This window comes from Procambarus clarkii, chromosome 48 (assembly GCF_040958095.1).
Source record: "Procambarus clarkii isolate CNS0578487 chromosome 48, FALCON_Pclarkii_2.0, whole genome shotgun sequence".
Lineage (NCBI taxonomy): Eukaryota > Metazoa > Arthropoda > Malacostraca > Decapoda > Cambaridae > Procambarus > Procambarus clarkii.
The window spans coordinates 14,042,423-14,055,240 of NC_091197.1; the positions used below are offsets into that span (position 1 = coordinate 14,042,423).

At 42.4% G+C, this 12,818-nt stretch overlaps 1 protein-coding gene across 2 annotated transcripts; it reads left to right on the top strand.

The window, feature by feature from the left end:
• Positions 1 to 283: 283 nt before the first annotated feature.
• Positions 284 to 12,818, top strand: LOC123764794 (neuropeptide Y receptor type 2). Of its 2 annotated transcripts, XM_045752938.2 has the most exons (8): positions 284 to 366; positions 1,145 to 1,426; positions 4,528 to 4,706; positions 5,782 to 5,965; positions 6,696 to 6,856; positions 7,061 to 7,198; positions 8,079 to 8,182; positions 8,394 to 12,818. In XM_045752938.2, exons 2-8 carry the CDS (start codon positions 1,213 to 1,215, stop codon positions 8,719 to 8,721), a joined length of 1,308 nt encoding a protein of 435 aa, XP_045608894.2. In that variant the 5' UTR covers positions 284 to 366; positions 1,145 to 1,212; the 3' UTR covers positions 8,722 to 12,818. The 2 variants fall into 2 exon arrangements, with proteins under 2 accessions (XP_045608894.2, XP_045608893.2); XM_045752937.2 differs by lacking the exon at positions 284 to 366 and having other exon boundaries at positions 399 to 1,426.

Below are 12,818 nucleotides of genomic sequence, written 5' to 3' on the forward strand. Positions count from 1 at the left end.
ACACCTGCTGCTAATATTCAGGCAGCAGCCTGAACTAGGGAAGTGGCAGCTTTACGAACACTTGATGCTTATGCGGCCCTAACATGTTAATGAAATATCGGTGCCAAATAATGCCATATTATATATATACACACACACAAAGGGGACAGACGGTATATATACCGGGAAAGATATTAAACACATTACCGAGTAATCTTTCATACCTTATCAGCATCTTATATACGAGAGACCGATAAGAGACGTCTTCGTGGCGACTCTAGCTCTTAAGGTTTCGTTCGTGTTTACAAGTTTGGCCGCACTAGCCTGTCGTGCTCTAGCCTCTGGCCCCTGGCATAAAACACAACTGATCAGGAAACCTTTGTTCCGGTAAAACATTCTAAATATTTGTACTAATTGGTAGTAGTGTGAAAAATATATCAGAGTACAGAAATCACGAGTGAATTGTTCTGAATCCAGGTGAAGGGGAAGAGGTGTAAGATAAGGTGTAAAGGGAGCGAGTGAGTCCATCAGCGCCTCGGTCACAAGACCTCTGCTCGCCCAGTCCACCAACAACCCTCTTTACTGCACTTCCTCATACTTTACTGTGCGTGTGTGTGACATTAACAAACACAAGTGCTTTTTTAAGTTTTATTTTGGATAATGAACAACTAACAACTTTTTGGTGTTTGATTTAATGAAATAATCCGAGTAGCATATTTTTATGATTTTGTCCTGGAAATGTTAACGATTAGGTGTTACAATTACTGCAACAAAGAATTCGGAACGAATCTGCTTGGACGATCATCTAACACAAGACGCAATAAACTTGAATAAATTCGAAGTTTGGTATAAACTTGAATAAATTCGAAGTTTGGTATAAACTTGAATAAATACGAAGTTTATTTTGAAAACAATAATGTGTTACAAGTGGGCGATCTTGATATATATTACATAAGCAATATCAAGAGCATTCCATATGTATTGCAAATTGCAGTTTGACTAATGGTGGTAGCAGCAATGTTATCGAGTATGGGAAGTGCGGCGGGCGTCCACAACGATGTCGTCACAGGAACTGACATCAACAACTTGAAAATGATCTGTGATCCTAACTGCTGCACATCCAGTAACAACGTGACTATTTGTTTTATTAACTACAATTTTACAGACAGAGTAAACATAACGAAACTGGCGAGTTGGGATCTGGGAGTGAGATGGACGTACGCCATCCTGGTGATGCTGGTGGCCTTCTTGGGCAACCTCTCCGTCATCATCATCCTGCTCAAGAACCGTCTGCTGCTTCGCACCTCCGTCAACCACTTCATCCTCAACATGTCGGTGGCCGACCTCCTCCTGGCCCTCGCTGGGCCCATACCCTTCACCATCCGAGATACCAGCTACTTCTGGGTGCTGGGTGAAGTCTGGTGTCATCTTGAAGGTTACATACTCAGTAAGTAAACTGGATGGTGTTTGGAAGGTCAAATAGCAAGTTATTCATGTTTTTATATCCGTGAATGCTTATATCATTTGAAGGTTGCTTGTGTATTCTATGTCTGGGAAATTCTTCAGTGGGCTATCTTGAGATAATTTCGGGGTTTAGCGTCCCCGCGGCCCAGTCCTCGACCAGGCTTCCTTTTTGTTACACATCCCCAGGAAGCAGCCCGTAGCAGCTGTCTAACTCCCAGGTACCTATTTACTGCTAGGTGAACAGTGACATCAGGGTGAAAGAAACTCTGCCCATTTGTTTCTGCCTCCACCGGGGATCGAATCCGGTACCTCAGGACTACGAATCCGAAGCGCTGTCCACTCAGCTGTTTGGCCCCTTTTAGGCACAGCAATCGTAATTTTTTTTCAATATAATTATGCACCCAACCCACAAATCTGAAAATAAAAGACGTAACGATGTTCCTATATTTTCAGATGAGTGGGTTGGGTGTCTGATTTTCAGCCACGTTATTGCGACTAGTCTTCAGTATAAGTCTTATATAAATGGACTTCTTTAGGAAACATATTTCAGCAACTCCAGCTGTAACAATGTATTAAAACACGATATTCGTAAATGCAGCGTCTCCATCCTGGCTGTCCCTCTCTTTCTCTTACGTTTGCATTTAGGCAGACAGAAAGCGGTCAGTGGATTACTTTCCCAGTCATCTTTACAAACAGGAAACCTTGCAGAAATACGGAAATGGACAAATATATTCCCAATTCATAAAAAAAGGTGACAGAAGGCTCACTAAACTATAAACAATTGCCATTAGTGACAAATGTGGTAGCCAAATCAATGAAACAAAGGATATATAAACTAAAAGGATAAAACATCATGGAAAAAAAGGACAACGTGTGGGCAGTTTGGCTTTCTGCAAGACCATACAACAATTGTTATGACTGAGCAACAAATATCATGTAGAAAAGATACTGTTGATCGAGCTGCAGCTATCTGAACAGACAATAAGTTACTGGGAAGAACACCTAGTGGACTGCCATGTCCTTCAAAATGAAATAGTAAAAAAAAAAGAAGTGCATTTAACAAGACGCATGAAATTTCCTTATGATCAAATGATATATGAATCCAGGACCCAAGCGTTATATGACAGTGCTGGGAAGACGGGACACCACGAGCGTAGCTCTCATCCTGTAACAACACTTAGGTAATTACACACATATCCACCTAACGGACAGGTGTCAGTGAGAGTGAGGGGCGAGGAGTCGGACTGGCGTTGGTGTCTCAAGGATCGGTGCTGGGTTCCTCATTAATATAAAAACGACTTGACTGTAGGAGTTGAGTCTTATATGCCAATGATTGCAGATAACGCAAAACTAGTGAGGATTGAGACAGATGAGGATTGTAAGATTCTCCAGGATGACTTGAACAGGTTGCAGAGCTGGTCCTAGAAATGGCTTCTAGAGTTCAACACAAGCAAGTGAGGTGATGGAAATGGGATCAGGAGCCAGGAGACCGAAAGGCCGATACGTGATGAAGGGAAACTACTTCCCTATAACGACTAGAAAAAAAAGGATCTGGGAGTGAACATAACACCAAACCTAACTCCAGAGGCTCATATAAATAGAATAACGTCAGCCGCATACTCTATGCTGGTAAAAGTCAAAACATCCTTCAGAAACTGGAATAAGGAAACTTTTAGATCACTATATACCGCCTATGTAAGGTCAGTCTTAGAGTATGTCGCCTTATATCTTGGAGCCCCAATCTAAAAAAAACATAAAGAAGCTCGGAAAAGTGCAGAAGTTTGCAACGAGACTCGTCCCAGAGTTGCGAGAGATGAAGTACGAAGAGAGACTGAAGGAACTAAACCTGACGGCATTAGAGAGCAGGAGGGACTGGGGGGACATGATGCAGACGTATAAAATACCTAGAGGGATTGACAGGGTGGAAACAGGAATTGTTTACAATGAAAATCAACAGAGACAAGGGGGGCACGGATGGAAGCTTAAGACTTAGATGTGTCATAGGGATGTTAGAAAGTTTTCCTTTAGCGTAAGGGGACGCAAGTGGAATGACGTAAAGGAGCAGGTTGTAAAGGCAAACTCCATTCATAACTTTAAAAGCAGGTATGATATGGAAAAAGGTCTAGACAACCAACAGCTAGAAAAGCGGGGTCCATGAGCTAGAACTCAATCCTGCAGTCACAAACAAGTGAGTACACACACACACAAAGATGGACAGAAAGACATTTTTTTAGTTTAGTTCATTTATTATGCACCCCATACTCATCTTGTGAGTGTGAGTGGAAAAAGGTTGCTGGAGCTGAACCCCAAAATTCAGAGAGATATTAAAAAGAAAGAGAAATAACGGGAGAGATGGATATCGCTTTACATATAAAAACACATTTTTTATCATAGTGTTTTTCCATTCAAAAATATACCTTCAATCAAAAAAATATATGTAGTCATAAAACACAGCATCATTCTACAGAATCCGGGAAAATCCACCGTTGCAACCCCAATGACCTGAATAGAAATTACGACCTGCTTTATCTCACTCCTCCCTAATCTGCTTTACCTCACACATCCCTAACAGCATCTTTCTCATTTTTACCCTTTATAAGCACCGTCCTTCGATATCCGATAGAAATTACTGCGGTCAAAGACTTATCTACAAATAGTGTCTACTCTCGTTTTGGTGTTTCTGGACATCGTTGGCGGCAATGTTTTTTCCTTTTAGTTTAATTATTTAGATTTGTCTATAGGGAGCTGGCGCATTGAAGAGTAGGTGTGTACAATAGGCCTAGTGACAATTACCCAGCCCTATCCTGTCCTCATAATCCTTCTCCCATCTTGTCTTCATATCCACACTATCTTGATTAGTCCCCATATCTCCGTCCCTATCGTCTCATAGGACAGCCCCGCTCCTGTGCCAGGTAAGTCCACTACGGGCTCACCACAGCCCGTCCTACTTGGAACTTTTTGTTCCAAGTAGCGAATCTTAAACAACAACGACTCCTCATATCCCTGCCATGTACTATACAATCTTGAAGCTTTCCAAGCCATACATGGACCGAGGATGGTGATGGGTAACCCTTGTGCCGGCAGTGTTGGTGATGATGGCGAGCGTCACCTCCCTGGCCATCATCAGCTTCGACCGTATGGTGGGGGTGGTGTCGCCCTTCCACCAGCACCTGAAGCGTCGCCACGCCGTCGCCATCATCGCCTCCGTCTGGCTCCTGGCTGGCCTTCTCGCTCTGCCCTTCGGCTTCTACAGGGTGTACTCGGTAAGGTCTTCTGGGCTCTCTATACAGCAATTCAAATTGAGCGCTTTCATCTTCAAATAACTTGTGTATTAACGCTTGATTAACAGAGATAAGAAAATGTATAGCATCGGTCATAGCATTAAATATAATGTTATACATAGCTTTAAACATAACATTGAACATGTTATTAAATATAGCATTATACAGTATTAAATAGAGCATTAAACAAAGCATTACACATAGTACAAAACATAGCACTGAACATGGCATTAAACATAACACTGAACATTGCATTAAACATAACACTGAACATTGCATTAAAAATAGTATTAAACTATATAAAACAGATAATTAAACGTAGTATTAAACATAGCATTAAACATAACACTAAACATATAGCATTAAACATAGTTTTAAACATATTACGTTAAGTCAATACATAATAAAGTAGTATTATTTCTTTGGTGCGAATTGCAACTTTTATTAAAACGTGTCAACATAAAACTAAATTTATAATTATTTTCTCTGGATAAAAGATATGTTTTAAAGCTTGAGGCGGCCTTTAATTGTTGTAAGGAAGCTGACAGTCTGTATCATAGCTACTACACAAAGCCAGTTAAGTGGCTTAGGATAAATTGTTCACCCTTTCAAACACAGGTAAACAAATTTGCGTTAATTAGGATAAACTGTTCAACATTTCAAACACAAGTAAACAAACCCCAGCAGCTTGTGTGAGGGACTTCAAGCTGTTGAAACAGCGTGAGGGTTTCCTACTTATTTATGAGACAAATTCATGTGCTTACATTATAACGCTTTGTCATCCTGTATCCAAAGCCTACAGTAGCCTACGCCTTCATGCATCCAGGGTGTGCAGTAGGTCTTTGCCATCTTGTATCCAGAGCAAACTTTATGCATACGTCATCCTGTATCCAGACCATGTATTAGGCCAATGGCATCCAGAGAGAACAGACCTAATGGTCTAAGTTATTACACTGTAACACTACATCCAGAGCTCGCAGTAGATCTACTCAATGAACCCATTTCGCACATACTCTACGAAGCTAACATCAACTCATTTTTAACTCCACACACACAGGAGCGTGTGTGGAAGGACCTGACGGAGAGGATATGTGGAGAGGAAGATGACAAGATAAGGATATGGTGGAAAGTAAGCATCCTCGGCCTCAACTGGTTCCCCCTTGGTGTGATGGTCATCTCCTACACCACCATATTTTTCTACTTCAAACAAGTTAAATTCAAGGGGACGATTAGCCGAAGAGGTGGGTGTAATACACTGGATCTAATGTATACAGAGTGACTGCTGGGGGTGTGTGTGTGTGTGTGAATATACCTGATCAACCAGGCTGTGACTCATACGTCAGGCTGCGAGCAGCCGCGTCCAACAGCCTGGTTGACCAGTCCAGCAACCAGGAGGCCTGGTCGACGACCGGGCCGCGGGGACGCTAAGCCCCGGAAGCACCTCAAGGTAACCTCAAGATAAGGTGTGTGGTCAGTGACAGCTGGTGAGTGTACCAAATGCTATTCCTTAAGTATTCCGTATTAGGGGTATCATTATAGTGTTGTGTCGTTTTAATTTTGTTTATTAATCGTATATTTTCTAAGCCAGTTACATTTGTTTCAAGACAAGACACCCATCCCTCTGGTGGTGGTGGTGGGAGGGCAGCAGAAGCACCCAGAACCCATCCCGCGGATGGAAGGGTTAGATACACAACTGGTTCGGGAACTCGACCCCAATATTTTGAAGCAAAGCCATTTACATTTATATTGACCTAGTTACATTCAACTGAGCAACTTTCCGGCAAGAAATAAACAATCAACTGGATATATATTCTGGTATGGAGGGGGGAGGGAACCCTATATATTCTAAGCAGTTGCAACTCTTATTGGGTGTGGCCATCTCATTATCTCTCTCTCTCTCCTGTCATTCTGTTATTTCTTAACCTATCATCGAGTAAGTTCACAATACAGTACGTATGAACTTACCTTCAGAGCATCCTGCCATGGTGCACCTCAAGCAGCGGGTGGTGAGGATGATGTTCGCGATGGTGCTGGTATTCACCGTCTGCTGGTTGCCCTTCCAGATCCTCAAGTTAGCCCAGAGGAGCTTTATCGACGACACCGGTCACTACGTCAGCACCAGTGCTGAGAAGGTGAGTTCTGCACACACCAACAGCACGTAAGACGGAGTCTGTGGAAGTTAAGCAATAATGAAGGAAAAATAATGTGGCATAGCAGTATGGTTAACTAGAGCAATATAGGGCACGTGTTTAAAAGCTTTCAAAGTCACTCAGGAGGCCTATATAATGTAGATTTGTTTTTTAAGTATAATGTTTGGAGTGTGATCTTCCCAGTAGACCTACAAGACCCTGTTGACAGTGTCGCAGTACATGATCTACTGCAATCCCGCTCTCAACCCCATCGTCTATGCCCTCATGCACCAGACCTTCAGGAGGGCCTTCAGGGTCACCTTCCCCTGCTTCTATAACCGCAAGGTGAGCAACTATCACAGATATTTGTTTACATTCACCTCATGTAAAGTGAATCAATAGTTAATTATTTTAAGAACATAATGAAACAAAGTAACAATTTCTAGTTGTATTGTGGGCTGATCTTCGATATATTGAAATGTCTATTTTTAGTATATATTTTAACGTATTTGACCAAAATTTTTAAGACATGAACTCTAATGGGTGCAAAATGTAAGGTTTGATCATCATAAAGTATATCTTCTCCATCTTTGCAAATTACTCCTATCAGTTCAGTGGCTTAAACACAGAATTACAAGAAACAGATGATAAACACTCTAGTGGTATGTGAGTTCATTGCTGATGGTTGCTGAGGTTTGCTTCCTTGTGTAATAGTCGCCATACATAATTCCGTGAATGCTATATTCCATTACTTTCACTTGGGCTTGTTAGTAAATCGGCGGCCTCACTCCTTGTTGGGTCGGCGTTCGATACCCGAGAATCCAAGAAGTTGTGATGACAAACCACACGTCAGAAAATGGAAAAAAACGACGACGTTGCGGTCCGTCCTGGACCATTATCTAGTCGTGTGAACTTGTTTGGTCCAGGATAGGGCCCAACGTTGTCGTTTCTATTATGTCGGAAGTGTGTCTTGCTCATCATATCTTCAGCCACTTTATTCTGACTCATTGTCTGCATATCCAAGAAGGTTAGCACCGTACCTTCATTCGTTCCTTATATCCCAAATCTGTGTCTGTGTATCCCAGCTCCTTGTCCTCATACCCCAACTCTGTTACTGGCTTAGATCTTTCTTCTCATTACTGTTGTACTTAACACTCATTTCTTAACGAAAAACAATTGCGTGACTCGTCCAAGTTAATAGCATTGTTATATTTGGTTATTGCAGTCGTCCCTGGTGCTGACCCCGGGCGTGGGGATACAGAGGTACGTGTGGTCTGTCAAGTCCACCGTGTCTGATGTCTACGGCAAGGACGTCGTCACCACGCCTCCGTGAGTTCCTAGTTTATTACTAGATATGTTCTTGTTTGGGTTCACACTAATGGTGTGTGTGTTTTGGAGGGGAGGGTTGTTTGTGTGTGTGTGTGTGTGTGTGTGTGTGTGTGTGTGTGTGTGTGTGTGTGTGTGTGTGTGTGTGTGTGTGTGTGTGTGTGTGTGTACATTCTGATATCTATTTTAACACTTTTTAATCTTTTGTTCTCAGACGCAACTTGAGAGACCGAATTCGCGGCAGAAACCAGCTCACACCTTCGGCTGTACTGTCAACATCGGCTCTGGCTGCCTCGATTGCCTTGGACTCCAAGTCGACGCAGCAAAGAGAACGGAGCTCTTCTGAGCGACGTGGAGATGGTGCCCTGAGCCGCACAGTGGCCGGCCCTCCGGAGCTCTCCTTCAACGCCAGCGAAGGTTACGTCAACGACCTGCAACACAGGAGGATGTCGTTCATCAGTACTGGCGCGCTGGGACACCTCATCACTCAAGTTATCGAAGAAGAAACCTCAAGCGACTTAGAAAACGAGCGCGTGTTATAACGACACTTATGAAGAGAATGGTTTCTCGGTGTATATACAGAATCCACGAAGAATGTTTGCTGATTGGTTTAGGGTCGCAAATGTTATTAACACTCCCAAGGATGATAGGCCTGTAGCTCAAAGTGAAACAACAATTACAACACGTTGTATTAACAATTAGATTTGTAGGCCAATGCAGAAATATATTTTGCGCTGACAAAATAGCAACAAATAACTAATGAATGATTATTATATAGGAAAAGTTTTATATCTTCTTGTGAACAGCAAAATTGGTGTTGAATGTACAAATTATTGAACGTATAGGTATTTTAGGAATGTGCAATTAACGGTACAAGTCAATTGTATCGTTGGGGTCAGCTGTAATGTAGGAGTCAGCTGTGTCAGTGGAGTCAGCTGTGTCGTTGAAGTAACCAGTATCGTTGAGTCAGCTACATTGTTGGAGTCAACTGAATCGCAGGAGTCAGGTGTGTCGTCGGAGTCAGGTGTCTGGAATACAAAACCAACAGAGCTAGGACGACTGCCTGTTGCAGAATTTTGGTCAAACTAAAACAATTTTTTTCTGCTCGGGAGATGCTGGAGATTTTGTGGACATTTCTCAAGGGTATAACGCAGTCTAGATCACAGACGAAGAAATATCTATATCTATTAAATATAATGTCTGTCCGTTCAAGATTGAAGACCAACCGGTTGGCGTTAGCTTCACCCAACTTTGCAGAGTGACTAGGGATTGTGTGTGACCAGGACGGGTCTTACTGGCCCATGCTGGTCACACACCGATTTCCGCCTCCGCCGGAAATCGAACCCAAGCCATTAGGACTTCGACCCGCAAGCGCTATCCACTCAGCCACGAGACACCTTCTGTGTGTGTACTCACCTATTTGTGCCTGCAGAATCGAGCACTGACTCTTGGATCCCGCCTTTCTAGCTATCGGTTGTTTACAGCAATGACTCCTGTCCCATTTCCCTATCATATCTAGTTTTAAAATTATGAATAGAGTTTGCTTCCACAACCTGCTCCTTAAGTGCATTCCATTTTTCCACTACTCTCACGCTAAAAGAAAACTTCCTAACATATCTGTGACTCATCTGAGTTTCCAGCTTCGTTCCCTCGTTCTGTTAATATATTACGTGTGAACATTTCATCTATTTCCACTTTGTCAATTCCCCTCAGTATTTTATACGTTCCTATCATATCTCCTCTCTTCCTTTTTTTTCTAGTGTCGTAAGGTTCAGTTTCTTCAGGCGCTCTTCATATCCCATTCCTCATTACTCTGGGACGAGCCTCGTCGCAAACTTCTTAACCTTTTCCAGTTTCCTTATGTGTTTCTTCAGGTGGGGACTCCATGATGGGAAGGCATACTCTAAGGCTGGTCTCACGTAGGCAGTGTAAAGCGCCCTAAAAGCCTCCTCACTTAGATTTCTGAATGATGTTCGAACTTTTGCCAGTGTAGAGTATGATGCTGTCGATATGCTATTTACATGTGCCTCAGGAGTTAGATTAGGTGTTACGTCCACTCCCAGGTCACTTTCTCGAAACGTCACAGGTAGGCAGTTCCCCTTCATTGTGTACTGTCCCTTTGGTCTCCTATCACCTGATCCCATTTCCATAACTTTACATTTGTTCGTGTTGAACCCTAGTAGCTAATTCTCTGACCATCTCCGCAACCTGTTCAAGTCCTCTTGGAGGATCCTACAATCCTCATCTGTTACAACTCTTCTCATTAATTTTGCGTCATCCGCGAACATCGACATGTAGGATTCTACTCCTGTAAACATGTCATTAACGTAAATTAGAAATAGAATTGGTCCCAGCACCGATCCTTGAAGTACTCCACTCGTTACTGTTCGCCAGTCCGACTTCTCGCTCTTTACCGTCACTCTCTGGCTCCTTCCTGTAAGGTAGCTCCTTGCCCATGCTAGGACCTTTCCGCTTACTCCTGCCTGCCTCTCAAGTTTGAATAGCAGTCTCATGTGCGGTACTGTATCAAATGCCTTTATTCACCTAGTTGTGCTTGCGGGGGTTGAGCTTTGCTCTTTCGGCCTGCCTCTCAACTGTCAATCAACTGTTTACTAATTTTTTGTGTTTGTTTTTGTTGTTTTTTCACACACACACACACAGAAAGCAGCTCCGTAACAGCTGTCTAACTCCCAGGTACCTATTTTACTGCTAGGTACCAGGAGCATTCAGGGTGAAAGAAACTTTGCCCATTTGTTTCTGCCTGGTCCGGGAATCAAACCCGGGCCATTTTTTTTTCAATGTTTACGAGTTCAGAATTACTAGTCCTGTGCGCTGTCCACTCAGCTACCGGACCCCGCGCACGCGTGCGTGTACTCACCTAGTTGTGTCTGCAGGATCGAGCATTGACTCTTGGATCCCGCCTTTCGAGCATCGGTTGTTTACAGCAATGACTACGGTCCTATTTCCCTATCATACCTAGTTTTAAAATTCTAAATAGTATTTGCTTCCACAACCTGTTCCTTAAGTGCATTCCATTTTTCCACTGTATGTGTGTGTGTGTGTGTGTGTGTGTGTGTGTGTGTGTGTGTGTGTGTGTGTGTGTGTGTGTGTGTGTGTGTGTACTCACATAGTTGTGCTTGCGAAAGTTGAGCTTCGGCTCTTTGGTCCCGAAGTCCAAAATGTGTGTGTGTGTGTGTGTGTGTGTGTGTGTGTGTGTGTGTGTGTGTGTGTGTGTGTGTGTGTGTGTGTGTGTGTAATTACCTAAGTGTAGTTACAGGATGAGAGCTACGCTCGTGGTGTCCCGTCTTCCCAGCACTCTTTGTCATATAACGCTTTGAAACTACTGACGGTCTTGGCCTCCACCACCTTCTCACTTAACTTGTTCCAACCGTCTACCACTCTATTTGCGAAGGTGAATTTTCTTATATTTCTTCGGCATCTGTGTTTTGCTAGTTTAAATCTATGACCTCTTGTTCTTGAAATTCCAGGTCTCAGGAAGTCTTCCCTGTCGATTTTATCAATTCCTGTTACTATTTTGTATGTAGTGATCATATCACCTCTTTTTCTTCTGTCTTCTAGTTTTGGCATATTTAATGCTTCTAACCTCTCCTCGTAGCTCTTGCCCTTCAGTTCTGGGAGCCACTTAGTAGCATGTCTTTGCACCTTTTCCAGTTTGTTGATGTGCTTCTTAAGATATGGGCACCACACAACAGCTGCATATTCTAGCTTTGGCCTAACAAAAGTCATGAACAATTTCTTTAGTATATCGCCATCCATGTATTTAAATGCAATTCTGAAGTTAGAAAGCATAGCATAGGCTCCTTGCACAATATTCTTTATGTGGTCCTCAGGTGATAGTTTTCTATCTAGAACCACTCCTAGATCTCTTTCTTTATCAGAATTCTTTAAAGATTTCTCACATAATATATAGGTTGTGTGGGGTCTATGTTCTCCTATTCCACATTCCATAACATGACATTTATCAACATTAAATTCCATTTGCCAAGTGGTGCTCCATATACTTATTTTGTCCAGGTCTTCTTGAAGGGCATGACAGTCATCTAAATTCCTAAAGGAAGAATTGTAAACTCGTTTGGGCTCGAGCTGACGACCGTCCGGCCACCGGCGGCAGAGCCCACTCTGAGGCCGTGACTCTTACACGAATCACGTGGCCGTGATTCGTGTGTGTGTGTGTGTGTGTGTGTGTGTGTGTGTGTGTGTGTGTGTGTGTGTGTGTGTGTGTGTGTGTGTGTGTGTGTGTAAATCACGAAGAAATTAGCTCGTCAAATGGACAAGGTAATCTATAAGAACAATGAACAATGAATTACCTGTATCTTCTGTTATTGTTGTCAATATCAGAAGCTTGTAAAGATATGCATAAAATATTGTTTATTTACTTTGAAAAAAATAATGAGTGTTATCTACTGACATTTGGAATGGCAATGGGAAAATCTAATTTCTACATGGTTTTCAGATTTGTACATGGATTTTTTTTTTAAGAATTTTGTAAAATTATCACTGGAATTAATCCATGGTTTAAATACATTTATGACATTTAGTATATTTTGCCATCCTCTGTGTTGCATTGTACTGTATATACTTTTGAAGACATGTTGAATTACACGAAACCGTTTAAGTA

Bases quoted from the DNA above. Each gene is read 5' to 3' on its own strand.
- LOC123764794 (XM_045752937.2), top strand. From the start codon at position 982: ATGGTGGTAGCAGCAATGTTATCGAGTATGGGAAGTGCGGCGGGCGTC. The intron at 1,427-4,527 runs GTAAGTAAACTG...TTGTGCCGGCAG, and splicing joins TCTTGAAGGTTACATACTCA to TGTTGGTGATGATGGCGAGC. The intron at 8,183-8,393 runs GTGAGTTCCTAG...TTTTGTTCTCAG, and splicing joins GACGTCGTCACCACGCCTCC to ACGCAACTTGAGAGACCGAA.